The sequence below is a fragment of the Pollachius pollachius genome, assembly GCF_949987615.1.
Source record: "Pollachius pollachius genome assembly, chromosome: 3".
NCBI lineage: Eukaryota > Metazoa > Chordata > Actinopteri > Gadiformes > Gadidae > Pollachius > Pollachius pollachius.
Window position 1 is genome coordinate 5,415,789 of NC_136936.1, and position 19,978 is coordinate 5,435,766.

The 19,978-nt window shown below is 49.0% G+C and overlaps 1 protein-coding gene across 3 annotated transcripts; it reads left to right on the forward strand.

The window, feature by feature from the left end:
• Positions 1–383: 383 nt before the first annotated feature.
• On the forward strand, positions 384–17,752 carry hnf1ba (HNF1 homeobox Ba; the record flags this gene model as incomplete). 3 transcript variants are annotated; one of them, XM_079732251.1, is made up of 10 exons in its annotated part: positions 384–766; positions 2,679–2,878; positions 3,503–3,770; positions 4,008–4,277; positions 9,066–9,207; positions 11,691–11,814; positions 14,191–14,376; positions 14,859–14,977; positions 15,639–15,683; positions 17,732–17,752. In XM_079732251.1, 10 exons carry the CDS (start codon positions 384–386, stop codon positions 17,750–17,752), a joined length of 1,758 nt encoding a protein of 585 aa, XP_079588377.1. The 3 variants fall into 3 exon arrangements, with proteins under 3 accessions (XP_079588377.1, XP_079588376.1, XP_079588378.1); XM_079732250.1 differs by lacking the exon at positions 15,639–15,683 and having other exon boundaries at positions 14,149–14,376; XM_079732252.1 differs by lacking the exon at positions 15,639–15,683.
• Positions 17,753–19,978: the final 2,226 nt, after the last annotated feature.

Below are 19,978 nucleotides of genomic sequence, written 5' to 3' on the forward strand. Positions count from 1 at the left end.
AGTTATGCTGATAAGCTGAGCCAATCAGATCCGGGCTGCGTCGCCGTGTCAACACGTCCCGCGCGCTGCAGCGGCCTCTGCGCCTCATTTGCATAAAGCCTCCATCAGCCGGCCCACTCATTACCATGTTTTATATTCCCTGCAGCCCTCCGAAAGCATCATGGCAAATTAGCTCCAGCACTGCCCTCAACAGGGAAGTGAACCAGCCTCTCCGAACAGGTGTCAACAGGAGGAAATACTACCGCACACACAGTGGAGCCGAGAGGAAGGAGAACCGCTACACTTTGTTTAAATGCGGTGTAGGGTGTTCCCCCTACAAAACCCCCCATCCTTTTTTTAAAATATTCTCAGTTTTTGTCTATAGCGAGGGGTCCAACTTTTTAATGTTTTCCAACATGGTATCCAAGCTGACATCCCTTCAGCAGGAGCTTCTCAGCGCCTTACTGGACTCTGGAGTTACCAAAGACGTTCTGATCCAGGCTCTGGACGACATGCAACCCAGTCCGGCCCCCGGGTCCTACGGAGTTAAACTGGAGAACCCTTTGCACATGAGCTCTCCTCCGAGCTCCAAGATGAACGGCGGCGACTCGGACTCCAAGCCCGTGTTCCACACGCTCACCAACGGGCACAGTAAGGGCAAGCTGTCCGGGGACGAGGGCTCCGAGGACGGGGACGACTTCGACACCCCTCCGATCCTGAAGGAGCTGCAGTCGCTGAACACCGAGGAGGCGGCGGAGCAGAGGGCGGAGGTGGACCGTATGTTGGCGTGAGTCGAGCCCCGATCATCCAGTCAATTCTTCTTTTATGATAGCAGTGAAATAACCGGACACTTACACGTAGGCCTACACACACGTAATCTCCCAAAAAATCGCGCAGGATAGGATAAATACAGGCAGGAATAAGGAAAATAGGTTTGGGTTGTGGTACTATAGCACCGGTCTGGGGTTAATAGTGGGAACTTTTTGAAAGGTTCCCCCCGCTGGATCTCTGTAAGTCGAGGCTTCTCAAAAGGCCTAAATGGATGTATAGCGTTTGGTTCGTTATGTGTACAGTTTTTAAATCACCCGCCAGTGGTTCGTTTTCACGTTCTGGTTACTAATTATCCACATGGATTATTATTTCTTTACCTTAGCAAAATATCCACTAAAGGGTTTCTATTTATTATTAACTTCTGCTGGTGATAAAGGCCGGCAGCAGCTCCAGGAGAAAGTGACTGCACCTCGGCGTCTCTGCGAGCACCAGGCCTGAGGCTTTTAATATTCTTCTTTTATGTATTTTTTAATTAGTATTTGTGTCTGTATTTTAAGCAGTATTTTTGTATCATTTGTCTTATTTTTTATTGACGGACTAAAAGTCAGCGTGTCGCTTTTAGGTCTAAATTAATTTTATTCAGACGAATTTTTTTGATTAAAATATAACAGCATAAAATCATTCCATTATAAACATCAACACATGGCTAGACACGCAGACTAGAATATCAAAACTAACCCACGTGTGCGGAGTTATTATTAATTTTATTCTATAAATCATCAACTGAAAGATACACAGTGGCGTGTGATTAGAGTGAATGGAGATCTGGTTATTCATTGTCAAAAGTTATAAACCAACATCTCCCACTTAACCCAGTGCCTTAGTGGTAGCCATTCTCCAAAACAAACGGTCGTGTGTATTTGGATTAATTACCGCTGTCCGACTTGCTTCCTACTGATCTGTAATTAGGGTAAGTCTACGTTTTCCCTTCCTATCTTTTATTGGGACTAGCGACACGTCCTATACGCTCATAGAATTAGAATACAAATTGTAAAGAGTGTATGGCTACCATTAAAATAGATCAACTATACGCTGGGGCCTGTCGGCCTGACTTGTCGAGCCGATATCCAGGTTTAAATAAGGAGAATCGGGTCTGATTTCTCTTCAAATGTTCAAGTTGGTCGGAGGATTACTCCAACACGCTGGGCTCGTCTGAACTTTGCTTTAACCAGTGATTCAACCGAGACATTTTAGATCGGCCGTTATATTATCTTAAGGCCTGTTTAAAGGCCCTGATGCAATGCTTTGCTGTTTGGCGTCAATTTGTTGAATACGGCTCATACCCTACCTCCTTACGATTTTTTTTATGTGAATCTATTTTAAACGTTTGCCGAAACCCGGCGTTTATCTGCTACACGGCTATAACACAAAGTTAAACCTTTTTTGTTACAAAAATGTTTGTCTCCATTTGAAAGTCCCAATGATTAATGGCACCTCTACTATTGGCAATCTTTGGCACTGTTCGTAGGCTACTTATATAAGTAGGCTACTTATATAATAAGTATATAAGTGACTCCAGGAGTGTTGCGTATTAGCAAAATGTGCGTCTTTATTTATTCCAACATTTTGTGTTGTACTGCCGTCCCCTGGTCTCGCGAGAATACATAGTGCCTATACTATGGCATGCGGTTAGATACAATCCTATGCTGTACATAGCATATCAGAGTGTTACAGTCCCTCGGTGTTGGGCCCTTAAACACCCAATACATCCTTTAACTCGAGCCCTTGTTGTGATACAACAACGCTCCCCAAACCACACAGCCGCAGCGACATCATCGTTATCTCACATTATGTAGCATCACAATATTAAGTAAAGGGATTAAAATGAGTCCTGTCTTTTATAACGTGTGCGTGTTCTCTCGACCCAGCGAGGACCCGTGGCGCGCGGCCCGCATGATCAAAGGTTACATGCAGCAGCACAACATTCCGCAGCGCGAGGTGGTGGACGTCACGGGGCTCAACCAGTCGCATCTCTCCCAGCACCTCAACAAGGGCACGCCCATGAAGACGCAGAAGCGAGCGGCGCTGTACACCTGGTATGTCAGGAAACAGCGGGAAATTCTCAGACGTAAGTTAATATTTGAGTTTCTCACGGCGTTGATGATAATACACCTGTTGCGGCTAGCCGAGGCCCGCTGTGGCCGACGGCCAACTAGCCGAGGCCCGCTGTAGCCGACGGCCAACTAGGCGAGGCCCGCTGTAGCCGACGGCCAACTAGCCGAGGCCCGCTGTAGCAGACGGCCAACTAGCCGAGGCCCGCTGTAGCCGACGGCCAACTAGGCGAGGCCCGCTGTAGCCGACGGCCAACTAGCCGAGGCCCGCTGTAGCCGAGGCCTGCGAGTCGAGGGCCGGGCCCTGTTGGCTCTGATGTAGGCGATAATTATTTGGATGAGAAACTTCCTCGTATGTCAGTTGATATTTGCTTCCCCACTGTTGTCCATAGGTTATGTTTATTACACCCCCCCCTCCCCCCAACACAATTTAATAGTACATTCATAATGAAAGTTATGGTTTGGATCTAGCGGTTCACAGAAATTGTAATCACAGATTAAAATTGACTTCCAAAAGGGGTATCCTTATAGGCTATTATAATCTATATTTTTAACGATATAATACTTTTGGGTGACCTGATTGGTGTGATTTTAAAGAATTCCTGTGTCAACGTCCATCCCTTCTCCCGCTTGTTCCCCAGAGTTCAACCAGGCGGTGCAGGGCTCCGGCAGCAACATGTCCGACAAAGGGAACCAGGACCCCGTGTTCTTCTTCCCCGAGTTCAACCCGTCGGGCCCGGGCGTGGGCCAGTCCGGGGAGGACTTGGGAAGCGAGCCGTCCTGCAAGAAGATGAGGCGCAACCGCTTCAAGTGGGGGCCGGCGTCCCAGCAGATCCTCTACCAGGCCTACGAGAGGCAGAAGAACCCCAGCAAGGAGGAGAGGGAGGCCCTGGTGGAGGAGTGCAACAGGTGGGTTAGGAGGCCAGTGGGGTGGTGGGAATATGACATGATTTACCGTAAGCCGTAGTAGCAAGCTGTAGTAGCTCCCTGAAAAGCTAGCATGCTGCAAAACCTACCCTGCTATATAACGACACCTCCAAAGAGTAGCCGTAAGAATAGGAAGAACAATATCACGCCCTTATTTTCTATGTCACGCTCTTATTGTTTTATTTCCTGTTCCACTGACACCGCCATCTCCTTCTCCAGGGCTGAGTGTCTCCAGAGGGGCGTGTCCCCGTCGAAGGCCCACGGCCTGGGCTCCAATCTGGTCACGGAGGTGCGCGTGTACAACTGGTTCGCCAACCGTCGCAAGGAGGAGGCCTTCAGGCAGAAGCTGGCCATGGACGCCTACCACACGCCCACACACAGCCTCACCACCATGCTGTCCCACGCCTCGCCGCACCACCCCCAGAACAGCGCGTCCCCTCCAAGTAAGTTCCCAGGAGGGCATCATAACCCATTGGCACTGGCACTGGTGTGTATCGTTGTTAGTGATGGGGCAGCCACGGATGTTGAAGGGGAACAGTGGTGAAAGTTTCCCTCAGCCATCCAGCTCTCAGCTTTTAAAAGTGAGCTGTCTCGCGTAAGGTTATTTATTTAAGGTGAGGTGGGTGAAATACGTTTCCAGCTTTGGCCAGGAATTGTATCAGTTTGGTTGTTCATTTAACTCCAAATATTCAGGTTTTCTTTACCGAATTGGATTGGATATGTACCCGAGTCGTTAAAGAATTTAAAATCAAATTGATCAAAATTAACATTGTGTATCATTACACCTCCAACTGACAGAATTGATGAGACTACATATCCCTTTTTACTCATATGAAGTTTATATATATACAGTTTCAAAGTAATTAGACACTCGTATGCAGCGATACTCGCACATACTTTCCCCCTTATACACATTTCGCTTTGGAAATGGAACGCGATTGTTTCCTTTCAGACAATATTTAGGGTAGGAAGCGACAGTTGACGAGATCAGAGCCGTAGAGAGCGACCGGTGATCAATGAGGCTGAGTGAGTGAGCTGAGCAAATGCCATTGTTATTGTGATCTGTGGGGACACTCGGGGAACAATCCGCATTGTACCTGCAATCTCCACTCCAAAGTCAGCCCGGAGACTTGGGTCCCGTGACAGGCCAGGGTCAGACCAGGGTCAGCGAGAGTTTGAGAGCGACACCATAGTCCCCCAACACACTCTTGCCCCTGATTTCCACATCTCCCTTCACCCTGACGAGGTTGCTAACAACTCACTTGAGATAGTTGCCAAAACACGGTGACGTTATTGTTCAGGCTGTTTGACCCTGCGCTTGTTTGCGTTCGGGCGTAATGGAGTATTGACAGAGAGTTTACCTGTTGTGGTATATGACATAAAACACAAAGGCTGATAGGCTTCGCCGGAGCATTATCCTGGGTGCCATCACTCACCCCGCAATAAAACTGTGATTTGAGAGAGTCAATCAAGGTCCATTGTTGTCCGCCCGTGTTAGAACACGAGGTCAGCTTTGAAGAGAACAAAACCCACGTCTTGCTCTCTTACCTGCCGACAAACTGGTCTCACTTGCGGGTTGTCTGTTTGCACGCACACCCCTCCCTCCGCCCCCTCCACGCAACACCTGACCAGGCGTTGACCCCCGGCGGCTGGGCCGGGGGGGTCAGCGCTGGGCTTGTTGAGCAGGGGTGGAGGAGCAGGAGGAGGTGGAGGAGGAGGAGGAGGAGGAGGCGGCCATGAAGGGAAAGGCAGGGCTGGAGGGTAGGGTGAATATCCTAAGACACTCGCCTCCCCGAGCCCGCTGCCCTGAGCCGGCTACTTACAAGACGTCCTGCTGGCGTCCGTCCGACGCCATCAGCTGTTTTTCAGTGTTGGCCCCTGGCCCCGACAATAACGCAGCAGCAGGGGACCCCTTGGCGTTGCTAGGCCGCGGCCTCTATTATGCATGCTTAATGGACAAATAAAATCCTGGGCCACTACATCTCCCCTGCCTTTGATAAGGGAGTCCCCTGACTCCTGCTTTCTATAGGCTGCCACCGCAGGGGGGGCCATTGTCCGTGGTGTATTAGAAGACTGCAGTGACTGTAACCAAGGTTCATTTATCTCCGCCGGGCCTTGAGGAGGGGAGACGTTAAAGCCTCCCCCCCTCCACCTTTATGGGACACCAGTGGGCCCGCAGAAGCTGGGCCGCAGAGCCGGACCAGCAGGAGCCGTCCGCGCGAGTATTGGCTCTTTTCTGGCCAGACAGGACTGATGACCTCTCCTTTCGCCTATAGAGACAGAGCGAGTACACCCCCCCCAACCCCCACACACACACACACACACACACACACACACACACACACACACACACACACACACACACACACACACACACACACACACACAGACAAGGACACACACACACACACACACACACACACAGACAAGGACACACACACACACACACACACACACACACACACACACAGACACACACACACACACACGCGCACCCATAGCCATGCCCGCCCTCCTCCTTGCAATGTTCTTTTTTCAACCGTGGCGACACACCTTCTCGTTCTGTGGGCGAGGTCGTCGCTAGGTCATATCAAAGCTCCCTCGTTGGGACGTTTTATTGATTCTGTTTTGGTTCACTGGTCCGTTGAATTTTCCACCTCGAAGGCTTTGGTCACCGCCTTAGAGAAACCAGCGGCTAACCGCTAAGAACACTAAGCTAAGCATAAATTAGATTTGGCGATCAGATCATGCGTCTTTAACCTTTCTGTGGATAGTTTACAATGGTTGCACAAGTGCCGAATTTGCCCCTTTTTAAAACTTTTTTCCGTTGACAAAGAAAGTCTTATTTTCTTTTAAAAGCCCCAAATTCGGCAGAGTCAGAGGTTCCGAATCGGACACAGTGGTGGTGGGCGGTTGTAGTGGGTGTGTGTTGTGTACCCCGTGGGTTGTTTGGCTGCCCGGTGTTTGACACCCCAGGCTAGCGAGGAACCGCGGACCGGCATGTGGAAAAAGGACGGCCGAGCTCTGCGCTTTCCACGGGCCCTTCCTGCCTCCCCAGAGAGCCTGTGGGCCTGGCTACGTCCAGGGCAGACCCGGGAGGTCTCTGATATGCACCGACGCGACAATGAGCACAGCCTGGGGATGAAGGGCCGGGCTTTGATATGACATGGCTCACACAGGGAGCTGGCTGCTTTTAGACCTTCCTCAGCTACTGTGCTGCCACTCCCCTTCTGGGGTTCTCGCCCTACCCCCTTAAGAGCCCGGCTCGGCCCCGATTGATTCACGCCAAGCTTGGCTGGGGTTGTATACTTTTGTGTCCATCGCTGTGATTGGTCTAAATGATAAACTATCTTTGGTCGTTACTAGGTCGTCTTATAGGTTATCTCCCACTCGTACGATTAAACGGTTAACACCAATGCATAGAATGAAGCCGTTATGAAATATCCCGTTTACACAACAATGCTAACAGATGTGTCCTTCCGAATCCGCATGAAACCAGGAGCTGCGATTCCCTCTCTGCTTTAATAGAGTTCCTCAGTGTGGGTAGTAGGTGGCAGGAGCTCTTCCTTTGCTGACAAGGACATTCAGCCCCCCCCCCCCCCCCATGGCTAAAGGAACTGCTGAACACAGAGACACAACCGTGGCCTGAATAGCATCCTTCTCCCCACGACACTTTAAAGAGGTTGCCAAGCTCCAAGATAACTGCCTGTTTATGATTCCACCTCCATTGTGTGGCAATGGGGGTCATGAGTCCAATGGAGTAGTTTATTGTTCCGCGGCAGCGTTTACAAGGCCTTGCCGGGTGTTGTGGGCCAGCGAGTGTGTTGACGGAGACAATATACGGTCTATAGTCCTCTTGTGCGCTCGCCAAAAATGGTGGAACGCTACTTAGCGGGTGAAATGTGTTCCGGAGTCATAGTTCCTTCGGATCCCATAATGGATACGTGGGTGTTGAACGATGATTGATTTTACCGACCGGTGCTTTTAAGAGGTTGAAAGAGAAATGTGATGGTTTTTTAACAGGTATTTGTGAATCCATGTGTATTGCCTGTTGTATGCAGGCCTATAGATATTGCACTTGATCGTTTTTGATTCTAAACGTATGTTTTCCTACAGAATCAATTGATCTTCCTCTTTTGACGAGTGTTAACAGTGTTATTTGACAACTTGAAATGTGTAAACACTGATTGGATGAGGTCGTCTCAAACAAACACCTTTCTCAAACAACGCTCTTGGGCTCAAACTTTCCTTCTGCGTAATCAAGGAAGGGATATCGATTCCTCTCTCTCTGTGTCCGGCGGCCGCCCTGTATCAATGTGTCATCTGTAGGTCTCGGGCTGGCCAGCAGTCAGCGGGCCCTCAGGGACAGATACGGTCGGGTGTGGGGGGGGGGCAGGGTGTGGGTAAGGTCCGAGTGCAAACACAGTCTGTCTCTACATCCCAGTCACATTAGGCCTCTCTGAGGGCTCTGCGGGAGGGAGGGAGGGGGGGAGGGGGGGGGAATCCCTCCCTCTGTGTGAGGCTGAGCCCAGGGGATAAGAATGTGTTCGGCATTGCTCGTAATTGTGCAATGTTTACTTGGTCGGTATCAGAGGAGGCAGCATGGACAAACAGCCATTAGATGGTCAGAGGAGGGTGGGTCGTGGTTTGGCGGCGAAGGGTCGGAGGGTGGGGTGTACTTAAGCCAAGAAAGCGTCAGCACCCAGTCTAGACCTCGAATTAGGTGAGGGCAATGCGGCCCATGTTCTGTCACCCACCTGGAAAACGTCCGGTGAGCCTTGGGAACGCACAGTTATTTTGATTAAATATGAGCACAATTCATGGCGTGGTTGGTATTCCAACCTAGCCTGCAACTGTGAGTTTGCGTGTGAGTTTAGTCTGCTGCGGTTTCTGAGGGCCTGCTGTTCTGAGTGTGTGTGTGTGTGTGTGTGTGTGTGTGTGTGTGTGTGTGTGTGTGTACACAGTGGATGGCCTTGGCTCAGCCACACAGATAGAAAACAGCAGAGAGGTCAGTGTGTTTGTTTGTTCATTCCTCCCCAGCCAGAGTCAAAGAGCAGGTGAGTCCGGTTGGCTCGGTAGAGCCTGGCAGTGATGCAGGCCTCCGTCTGCTCTCTCTCTCTCTCTCTCTCTCTCTCTCTCTCTCTCTCTCTCTCTCTCTCTCTCTCTCTCTCTCTCTCTCTCTCTCTCTCTCTCTCTCTCTCTCTCTCTCTCTCTCTCTCTCATGCTGTCGATATTGTAACTCTCTCTCTGTTCTCTCCCCTCCCCAGTGCGCTACAGCCAGGGTCCCGGTGAGGTCAGCTCCTCCACCACAATCAGCCACCACAACAGCAACATGTCCACCAGCCACTCTGTGCTGCAGCAGGTGTCTCCGGGCGGGCTGGACCCAAACCACAGCCTGCTGTCCCCTGACTCCAAGATGGTGGGTGCACACACCTGGGCCCTGCTGGCGCTCAGATTAGATAAGCTCTGTGTCCCACGTCAGCATGTAAAAGTAGCTTCCTGAACCACCATCAACAACACCACCACCGCCACCACTGCCACCTGAAACAACAACCCCGCTACCACCTTAAACAACACCTCCACCACCACCACCACTATCACCATCATCACCACCACCACTACCACCTGAAACAACAACACCACTACCACCTGAAACACAAAACCACTACCACCTTAAACAACAACACCACTACCACCTGAAACAACAACACCACTACCACCTGAAACAACAACACCACTACCACCTGAAACAACAACACCACTACCACCTGAAACAACAACACCACTACCACCTGAAACAACAACACCACTACCACCTGAAACAACAACACCACTACCACCTTAAACAACAACACCACTACCACCTGAAACAACAACACCACTACCACCTGAAACAACAACACCACTACCACCTGAAACAACAACACCACTACCACCTGAAACAACAACACCACTACCACCTGAAACAACAACAACACCACCACCACCACTATCACCAACCACCACCACCACCACTATCACCAACCCCCACCACCGCCACTACCACCTTAAACAACAACACCACTACCACCTGAAACAACAACACCACTACCACCTGAAACAACAACAACACCACTACCACCTTAAACAACAACAACACCACAACCACCACTATCACCAACCACCACCACCACCACTATCACCAACCACCACCACCGCCACTACCACCTTAAACAACAACACCACTACCACCTGAAACAACAACACCACTACCACCTTAAACAACAACACCACTACCACCTTAAACAACAACAACACCACCACTATCACCAACCACCACCACCGCCACTACCACCTTAAACAACAACACCACTACCACCTTAAACAACAACAACACCACCACCACCACTATCACCAACCACCACCACCGCCACAACCACGTTAAACAACAACATCACTACCACCTTAAACAACACCTCCACCACCACAACCACCGCCACTACCACCTTAAACAACAACAACACCACCACCATCACTATCACCAACATCACCACAGCCACTACCACCTTAAACAACAGCACCATCACCAACAACACCACCACTAATACCACCAACACCACAACCACCATCACCAACACCACCACCACCACTCTCACCACCAACACCACAGCACCCCCAACACCAATACAGCCACCATCACCACCAACACCACCACCACCACCAACACCACCACCTCCACCAACACCACCACCATCAACCCCACACCTCCACCAACACCACCTCCACCTCCACCGCTCACATAGAGCATTGCAGACAGCCAACAATCCCCGCATTGTGCTGGTGTTGTGTTTGGGAAGGTGGAGTCGCCGTGGCCCGCCGCCACGACCAGACAGACGCTCAGCCTTCACCCGGACAGAGCAGGCATGTTCCCGGCTCGGGCCAATAAACCTGACAAAGAGACATTCTGCCGGTATTGATTAAACGCCCGGCGATCAGGAGGCCCAGATGGAGCGGTGCTTGCTCTGCGCCCAGCGGGGATGACGTCAGCCCTCGATTTTGTGCAGTGCTTTTTTTTTTCTCCATCGTCCCCTCCCCCCTCTGCCCTAGTCCAATATTTGCACAGCAAAAATGAAACCTGGCGCACGAAACCTCAACGTTTTAAAATACTGATACATGGCTGTGTTTTCGCCCTAGGAAATGACTCGCCATAAAGCCGTATTGTAAAAAATCATGCAACTAAGGTAGATGCGGCGTGGTTCACTTTCAACAGGTATTGCGTACCGCGTTTACGGCCGGGTAAAGTGTGATTAGCGAGGCCAGGCAGTGTACAGTGTAGCAGGTCAAAGCTGACAGTTTCCTTATCTACAGATGAGTGTCTGCCCAACCCCCCCCCCCCATCCCCCCGGCAGCTCTCCCTCCATGCAGCTAGCAGACTACTCAAATAGACCTAGCCCCTCCCACCGAGGGCGGAGCCAGTGGTCGATGGGAATCACACCTATGAATAACAATGTTGTGCTGCAAAGATGCGATACTTTTGCCTCGTTTTCGACGAAAGTATTCCCAGGAACTCGTACAAAGTCCATGACCGTACAACAGGTCCGAGAGTGGACAAGCGGTCCCGCACAAACGCACACAAAAACACAAGCGAGGACATATTTTATGTATTTCTCTTTCTTCGCCTTTTGTTCCTTATCATTGTTTGCTTGTGTGCTGTGTAAGACAAAATGTACACAAGCACATTGAAAACGCATACGCAACAGTGTAAACATTGATCTACCCTTAGTCATTTCTTGGATAGATGTCTCACGTTCAAAAAGAGTTATTTACATAATGGCCACTTGAGTTCTCACAAACGGAATGCTTGGGAGATGTCAGCCTTGTAATAAATATTAAAGTTTCTCTGTCTTTGCTTTTGTCCTCCAGATCTCAGGATCAGGCGGGGGACTTCCACCCGTGAGCACGCTAACCAACATCCACAACTCACATCACACACACCAACACAACCTGATCATGCCTCTGCCTGGGGGAGTCATGGCCCTCACACAGAGTGAGTTGACCTCCACCGAACCCTAACCCCAATGCCAATCCTAACCCTAGTCTCCTCACCTCCATCTAGACCTAAACTCCATCCTAACTCTAGTCTCCTCACCTCCATCTAGACCTAAACTCCATCCTAACTCTAGTCTCCTCACCTCCATCTAGACCTAAACTCCATCCTAACTCTAGTCTCCTCACCTCCATCTAGACCTAAACTCCATCCTAACCCTAGTCTCCTCACCTCCATCTAGACCTAAACTCCATCCTAACTCTAGTCTCCTCACCTCCATCTAGACCTAAACTCCATCCTAACTCTAGTCTCCTAACCTCCATCTAGACCTAAACTCCATCCTAACTCTAGTCTCCTCACCTCCATCTAGACCTAAACTCCATCCTAACTCTAGTCTCCCCACCTCCATCTAGACCTAAACTCCATCCTAACTCTAGTCTCCTCACCTCCATCTAGACCTAAACTCCATCCTAACCCTAGTCTCCTCACCTCCATCTAGGCCTAAACTCCATCCTAACTCTAGTCTCCCCACCTCCATCTAGACCTAAACTCCATCCTAACTCTAGTCTCCTCACCTCCATCTAGACCTAAACTCCATCCTAACTCTAGTCTCCTCACCTCCATCTAGACCTAAACTCCATCCTAACTCTAGTCTCCTAACCTCCATCTAGACCTAAACTCCATCCTAACTCTAGTCTCCTAACCTCCATCTAGACCTAAACTCCATCCTAACTCTAGTCTCCTCACCTCCATCTAGACCTAAACTCCATCCTAACTCTAGTCTCCTAACCTCCATCTAGACCTAAACTCCATCCTAACTCTAGTCTCCTCACCTCCATCTAGACCTAAACTCCATCCTAACTCTAGTCTCCTAACCTCCATCTAGACCTAAACTCCATCCTAACCCTAGTCTCCTCACCTCCATCTAGACCTAAACTCCATCCTAACTCTAGTCTCCTCACCTCCATCTAGACCTAAACTCCATCCTAACCCTAGTCTCCTCACCTCCATCTAGACCTAAACTCCATCCTAACTCTAGTCTCCCCACCTCCATCTAGACCTAAACTCCATCCTAACTCTAGTCTCCTCACCTCCATCTAGACCTAAACTCCATCCTAACCCTAGTCTCCTCACCTCCATCTAGACCTAAACTCCATCCTAACTCTAGTCTCCTAACCTCCATCTAGACCTAAACTCCATCCTAACTCTAGTCTCCTCACCTCCATCTAGACCTAAACTCCATCCTAACTCTAGTCTCCTCACCTCCATCTAGACCTAAACTCCATCCTAACTCTAGTCTCCTCACCTCCATCTAGACCTAAACTCCATCCTAACTCTAGTCTCCCCACCTCCATCTAGACCTAAACTCCATCCTAACCCTAGTCTCCTCACCTCCATCTAGACCTAAACTCCATCCTAACTCTAGTCTCCCCACCTCCATCTAGACCTAAACTCCATCCTAACCCTAGTCTCCTCACCTCCATTTAGACCTAAACTCCATCCTAACTCTAGTCTCCTCACCTCCATCTAGACCTAAACTCCATCCTAACTCTAGTCTCCTCACCTCCATCTAGACCTAAACTCCATCCTAACCCTAGTCTCCTCACCTCCATCTAGACCTAAACTCCATCCTAACTCTAGTCTCCTCACCTCCATCTAGACCTAAACTCCATCCTAACTCTAGTCTCCTCACCTCCATCTAGACCTAAACTCCATCCTAACTCTAGTCTCCTCACCTCCATCTAGACCTAAACTCCATCCTAACTCTAGTCTCCCCACCTCCATCTAGACCTAAACTCCATCCTAACCCTAGTCTCCTCACCTCCATCTAGACCTAAACTCCATCCTAACTCTAGTCTCCTCACCTCCATCTAGACCTAAACTCCATCCTAACTCTAGTCTCCTCACCTCCATCTGGACCTAAACTCCATCCTAACTCTAGTCTCCTCACCTCCATCTAGACCTAAACTCCATCCTAACCCTAGTCTCCTCACCTCCATCTAGACCTAAACTCCATCCTAACTCTAGTCTCCTCACCTCCATCTAACCCTAACCTCTAACCCCACTGAGATACAACTTGATTACTTGATTCAACTTTATTCAGGAAGTAGTTAATAATAATCTTTCTAGCTTGCCCAATAGTACTATTTTAGTTCAGTTTAGTAGTGGAAGCCTAACTTTATCCCCAAGTATCTTACAAGAAAATAAGGTCCAGGTAGGAATAAACTCAACTATGCATCTGTGTGATGCAGCGATTAAACCCAGGAACCTCAGAACTGTAGAGTCTACCCCTCTCCCACCATGAGAACCCCGACCCATTTTGCCTTGTCTGACCCTCCTGTCTCTTCTCCTCCCTCGCCCCCCCCCCCTCTCTAGGTCTAAACACGTCCCAGTCCCAGTCGGTACCGGTGATCAACAGCGTGGCGGGCAGCCTGGCGGCGCTGCAGCCCGGCTCCCAGTTCTCCCAGCACCTCCACAGCAGTCACCAGCAGAGTCTGATGCAGCACTCTCCCAGCCACATGGGCCAGCAGCCCTTCATGGCCACCGTCACACACTCACACAGTGAGTACCGCACCCGTCTTCAGGATGCTGCTGATGCTGCTGCTGTTGTTTAGACTTCATCTGGACTTTTAGCTCAGCTCCTTGATGACGAATGTATCTGAATTCAGTGTGCGTTGCTTAGAAGGTGCAGGTAATGTGGTAGGACAGCCCGATTGTACCTCGGTACAGGTACCGAACTCGGTGCCTTTTTCGGCCAGGAGTTGAAGATCCTGGCCTCTGCGCTGTCCTGCCCACACTTTGAAAATGAATTGAGTTAGGAGTAGAATCAGCAACAGGGAGGTTTCCAATGGCGACTATATGTTGTGAGATTGTTCATCAAAGCGTTAGTTTTTCGGGGAAGTTGTGTTCTTTTGGGGAAGAACATTAATACCCTACATACAAAGATGCATACCCTGTCAACAGTTGGAATTTGAGTCTGATTATAATCTGCATACATCTTTCCGTCGCCCGTCTGACCCCTGTCTCCGTCTTCCCCTCCGTAGTGTACCCCCATAAGCAGGAGCCCCCCCAGTACTCCCACCCCTCCCGTTTCCCCTCAGCCATGGTGGTCACAGACGCCAACAGCCTCAGCACGCTCAGCTCTATGGCGTCCGGCAAACAGGTGAGCGATCCTGATTGGCCCGTTGGCCCCTTCGTCACGTGATGTCACGCTGACGCTCTCCCTCCTCCTCCCTCCCCCCTCCCCTGCACGCTGCCTTCCAGTCCTGTTTGTGTTCTAGGAGCACTCAGGGTACAGCGTGTTACAGAATAATGCACACACGCTGTTCTTTGTATGGACCACTCTGCATGGATCAAATTGGATTGGTTAAAAGCAAACATTTGCATTAAACATTGGGTATATAAGTTTACCGTTTTTTTTATTGGTGTTGTTTTACATAAGGTTCCTACCGAACCATCAAATATAGTTACCTAATGTCAATAAAAGCAGTGGGTTATTTTGTTTGCGTAAAGGAAACAAAGCAAAACAGAAACTAAAGCAATCTTCAGCTAACGTTTAATACGGTGCTTCAGTGTGAAGTATCAACGTTTCTTTTCATCCAAATTGTATTATTGGTATTATCATTTATTATTATTATTATTATTATTATTATTATTATTATTATGATTTTCCTGGCCTCATTCTCATCAGAGGAACCCTTAAATGCAGGCTGAGCAACACGTGAGCTCACTGAGGAGACCCTCCTGGATCAGGGTGGAGTGTGTGTGGCGTGTAGCGTGTGTGTACTGACTGTGTGTTTATTGTTTAATCCCTGCCACATTAGGACGCTTCAGGAAACAAGATGGTGCAACTCGGGGGGCTGTCCTGGGTAAATACCATTTCCTCAGTTCAGTTGACTTAGTGCCTTCGGCTCGATCCCGCTGGGACAAACCCACCGTGCACCCGACGTGTTGTAATCTAATCACGTCTCACACGCCAACAAACAAGTGTGCGCTCACCCACACACACACACACACACTCACACACACTCAAACACACTCCACACTTTTCATGCGTTTGAGTTTTTTCAGCGCATCGTTGTCTAGTTTGACTTCAGGCCGAATACCACTGTTGCTAGGGAGATCCAAACGAACAGGGCCGAAGGATACACGGATAATACACTCCTCTGAATTCCTACTTCCTTGAGATAGACCCGGCCAATCAATCACCTGTGCCCTCAGCCCGAACGGCGCTTGATTACTGCTGCCTCCTTCGGCTTCCCGCTCAGAGAGAGAGAGCGTGTTGCTTCTGCCTCCGATCAGGAAATGAGTCCGGCCGTTAATCAAGGCTTCTGGAGGCCGGGCTGCCGCTGCCCGACCAGCCCAATGACACGCCCAGCCGCTCGTCGGGGATTTTGGGGGCTGGAGCTTTCCTTAGTAATTACCTTCAGTCCCTCGTCCTCACTGTCCCACTTCTGCCTCGCTCTAAGTGATCGCTCTAGCCTGAAATGCCGTCCGTGGTGTTTTCACACGCTCAATTTCCCACGCTGGGAGAGAGAGACGAAGGAGAGAGAGAGAGAGAGAGCGAGAGAGAGAGCGACAGAGTGAGTGCGAGAGAGGAAGGGAGAGAGCAGACGAAGCGTAGCACTGCTACTGATAGGCTGATGGGTTGATGGAGCGAGAGAATGTTCCATGTAGTACCCTTCTGCTCGGGTCCCAGATAAAAAATACACAGAGTCCCTCTCTGCGGGGTGGATCTTGTCCTCCGACACAACGTAAAGCGGTCGATCGCGGATCGATCACAGATTCACGGTGACAAGGCTACACTGTGATGAACCGGGCTCTGCCGCGCTAAGGCTTCAGCGGTCACCGGGGGTTATTACCCAGGCCACAGACCACAGCGCTCAGACGGCCATTACCTGGCCACCACTCCCAGCTCGCTCCTTATCAGAGCTGTGTTTGGACGGGTGTAAAGGGAGAGGTCCTGCAGCCTTTCTCATGGCTGGTTCAACGTGCCTGGGGTTTATAACGCTGCTGTTTACCAAGCCAACCCCCTCAATAGCAGACAGTCTGTTCCAAAAAGAAAGAGAGCCATGTCTACGTACAGAGCCGTTTCTAATGACTCAGGGCTGCAGTCACCTTTATCAGGTGAGGCTGTTTGCAGGACGGGAGGTCAGCCCGGGGTCACCCGCCTACACCCCTTCTACAGAAAGGAAAAGAAAGAGCTGAATTCCACAAACACTCTCTTGGGGGTAAAAAGGCGTTTAAATACAGAAAAGGAGGAGAAGAGGGATGGGGAATGTGTTTAGTCAGGTGTGGCACATGAAGGTGCAGGCTTGATGTATTTACCCTCCTTTCTACACCCGCCAATTCCCCCTCAGCCAAACCCGGAAGTGAGACTGACTGTTATCAGATACCTGTTTCTTTCCCGGAACATGTTCTTGGTCGGGATTTTGGTTTTTGTGTTACAAGCAGCCTTAACTTTCAGTTTGGTTGCGTTTTTATTTTTGGCTTTGGTTGCATGCAGCTGTAACTTTCAGTGTGAGTTGTTGTTTATCCTGGTCTTGTTTTTGGTTTTGTGTTACATACAGCCTTAACTTACATTTTCATTTAGGCCATTTAGATGATGCTTTTATCCAAAGCGGCTAACAATAAGTACGTCGATACAATAATTTGTCAGAAGAAGAAAAACAATATATTGCCATCGGTACAGCAAGGATGTTCATAGAAAACTAAAACTTCCAGTATTAGTTTTTGTTTTCATGTCTTTGTACTCATTGTTGGTTTTGTGTTCCATGCAGCTGTAACTTCTAGTATTTGTTGATATTTTTTCCTGGCCGTGTTCATCATTTCTGTTTCAGTGTTCCATGCAGCCGTGTCTCTCAGCACCTGTTTATGTATCGGTTGGTCTTCCTCTTCTCCCCTCTCCCCCCTGCAGTGTCCGCTCCAGGCCTGGTGACGGTGTGCACCTGACTTCATTGGCGCCGGGCAACCGGAGCAAATTTTTCCGTCCTCTCCATGCGGTTACGGTGACAACCCTTAATAACGGGCCGACCGTATTCTGGACCGGTGACTCGGTCAACAACAGGAGGAGTGGCGGTTAGAGGTCAGGGGATGAAGCGAAAGAAGAAGAAGTCTCCCACAACAACAGACTTACTCCAGATGGTCATGGACACTCATGTCTCTCAGTGAGAAGGCTGGCTTCCCTCCTTCGTCAAGCAAAAAGAACCGAAAAGAACGATCAACAACAACGCACGAGATTATTTTTTAAACCACAATCTTTTGCAAAAGACAGTATTCATGTCCTGTGTCCACCCCCTCCCCTCTTCAGAGACAAGGGGAGTCAGTCCCGTCACGAAGGAACAAAAGACAATCAGGGAAAGCCTGCTGAATGAAACCTGTGAACACTGTGGGCTGAAACGGAGGCTCCACACAGCCATGTTACACGGTGATTTGATGTGTAATCATGCAGTAAAGACATCGTCCGTCAGGGGTAAAGTCCGGTTCCCTCCCCAGGGCTGTTGAAGACTCGAGGCGGTCTCCTTCAAGGAGGCTTGCTATCCTGCTCAAGTCCTGGGAACCGTGCCAGTCAGTGTGCTCCTCTGGCCCTGTATATGCGTCACCGGCTTCAAACACCTGCAGAACAGTGCGACAATCATAATGACCGACAGCCGGGACACCTGTAGTGATTCTTTTTTTAATGCTATTTCATATTATTATTCATGCAGAGTCTTCCATGTTTATATTTTCACTTTTCGATTTGCCATGCTAATTTCAGTGCAGGTAATACGAGCATTTTATAGTCTAATGGATTTGATTGGTGTGTGTGTGTGTGTGTGTGTGTGTGTGTGTGTGTGTGTGTGTGTGTGTGCGTGTGCGTAATACTGTGATTGAAAGATTCTGACAATCTTGAAAACTTTGAAGGACTATGCAATGTTTATGTAAAGTTTGAGACGTTTCTTGTTCAACTGGATGGCAAACGGTCCCCCACAAGCTTGAGACTTGATATGCACTATCGGTACAATGACCAGCAGCTATTTCAGTTGGTGATGATGAAGCTGCCTTCAAAAACAGAACTCTGACAACCCACCCTCTGCTAGCGGTCCATAGATGACATTATTGAGACTTTATTTTTTTAAAGAGAACTCCCAACCTTTTGATCACTTAGCTCCACTGAAAACACCAAAAAACATGGCCTGACATTTTCATAAGATAAGATGATTCTTATCTTTTATGAATCAGAGTCACATTTTTATGTGTTTCCTTTTGACACTACTCACAGTCTCATATCTTGGCGTGGCCCTTCTCTCTCTCTCTCTCTGTCTCTCTCTCCCTGTCTCTCTGTCTCTCTCTCTCTCCCCACTGTTTGCATATGGGTTGAGGTGAATCTCAGGAATGGGACTCACCCTCCCTTCCCGCTCCCACTTCACCCAGCCCAAAGCGAAGGCATACCGAACAGCGTAACTGTAGTTCATACTTGTCATGCTAATGAATCAGCGTACGACCACCCACAACGGAGCAAAACACCGACAAGGATTCAGAAACACAGCAGTGATTACTTTCATCTTTTCCCTCCAGTAATTAGTCAAGCACAGCTCAAAGCTGCTCAGGCGTCTTTAAGTGATTCTGTGAAACCCAACATTCAAGCAAGCAGTATTAGACACGTATAATTCGATTAAGAGTTGGGACACACATACACACTCAAAAAGAACGCAAAACAAGATGTCATGCTAACTCGTCACACTTCACTGTCAGAGGAAGTTTGGACATTCGAAGCGCCCAATGGCCCTGGAGGAGCAGGAGAACCCAAAGCATATCGTATGGATCCCGTCCACTGTTCAATATTAGGTCATGACATTTCTTTGGAGAATGTCGGTTGATTTGGGACTGTTATAGAGACTTTTACTGCCATCCAATCAGAAGGCACTCACCCTTTTGTGTTTTGAGAAGACGGTGTTGATTTTTTTTTCTTTCACTCTTAATGTATTATTTTTGTATAAAATCGAAATCAATCTTAAAATCATTATTTATACTTTCTGAGAAAATGCTGATATTTCAAGTAAAATGTATTTTTTTCTCCAAAAGGAAAGAACTGCTTCAAGAATTATTTCCTTTTAGTGTGATTTTTTAGAACCATGTAGCAAAGCTTGCTTCAATTGTTTATTTGTTTATTTTTGGTATCATG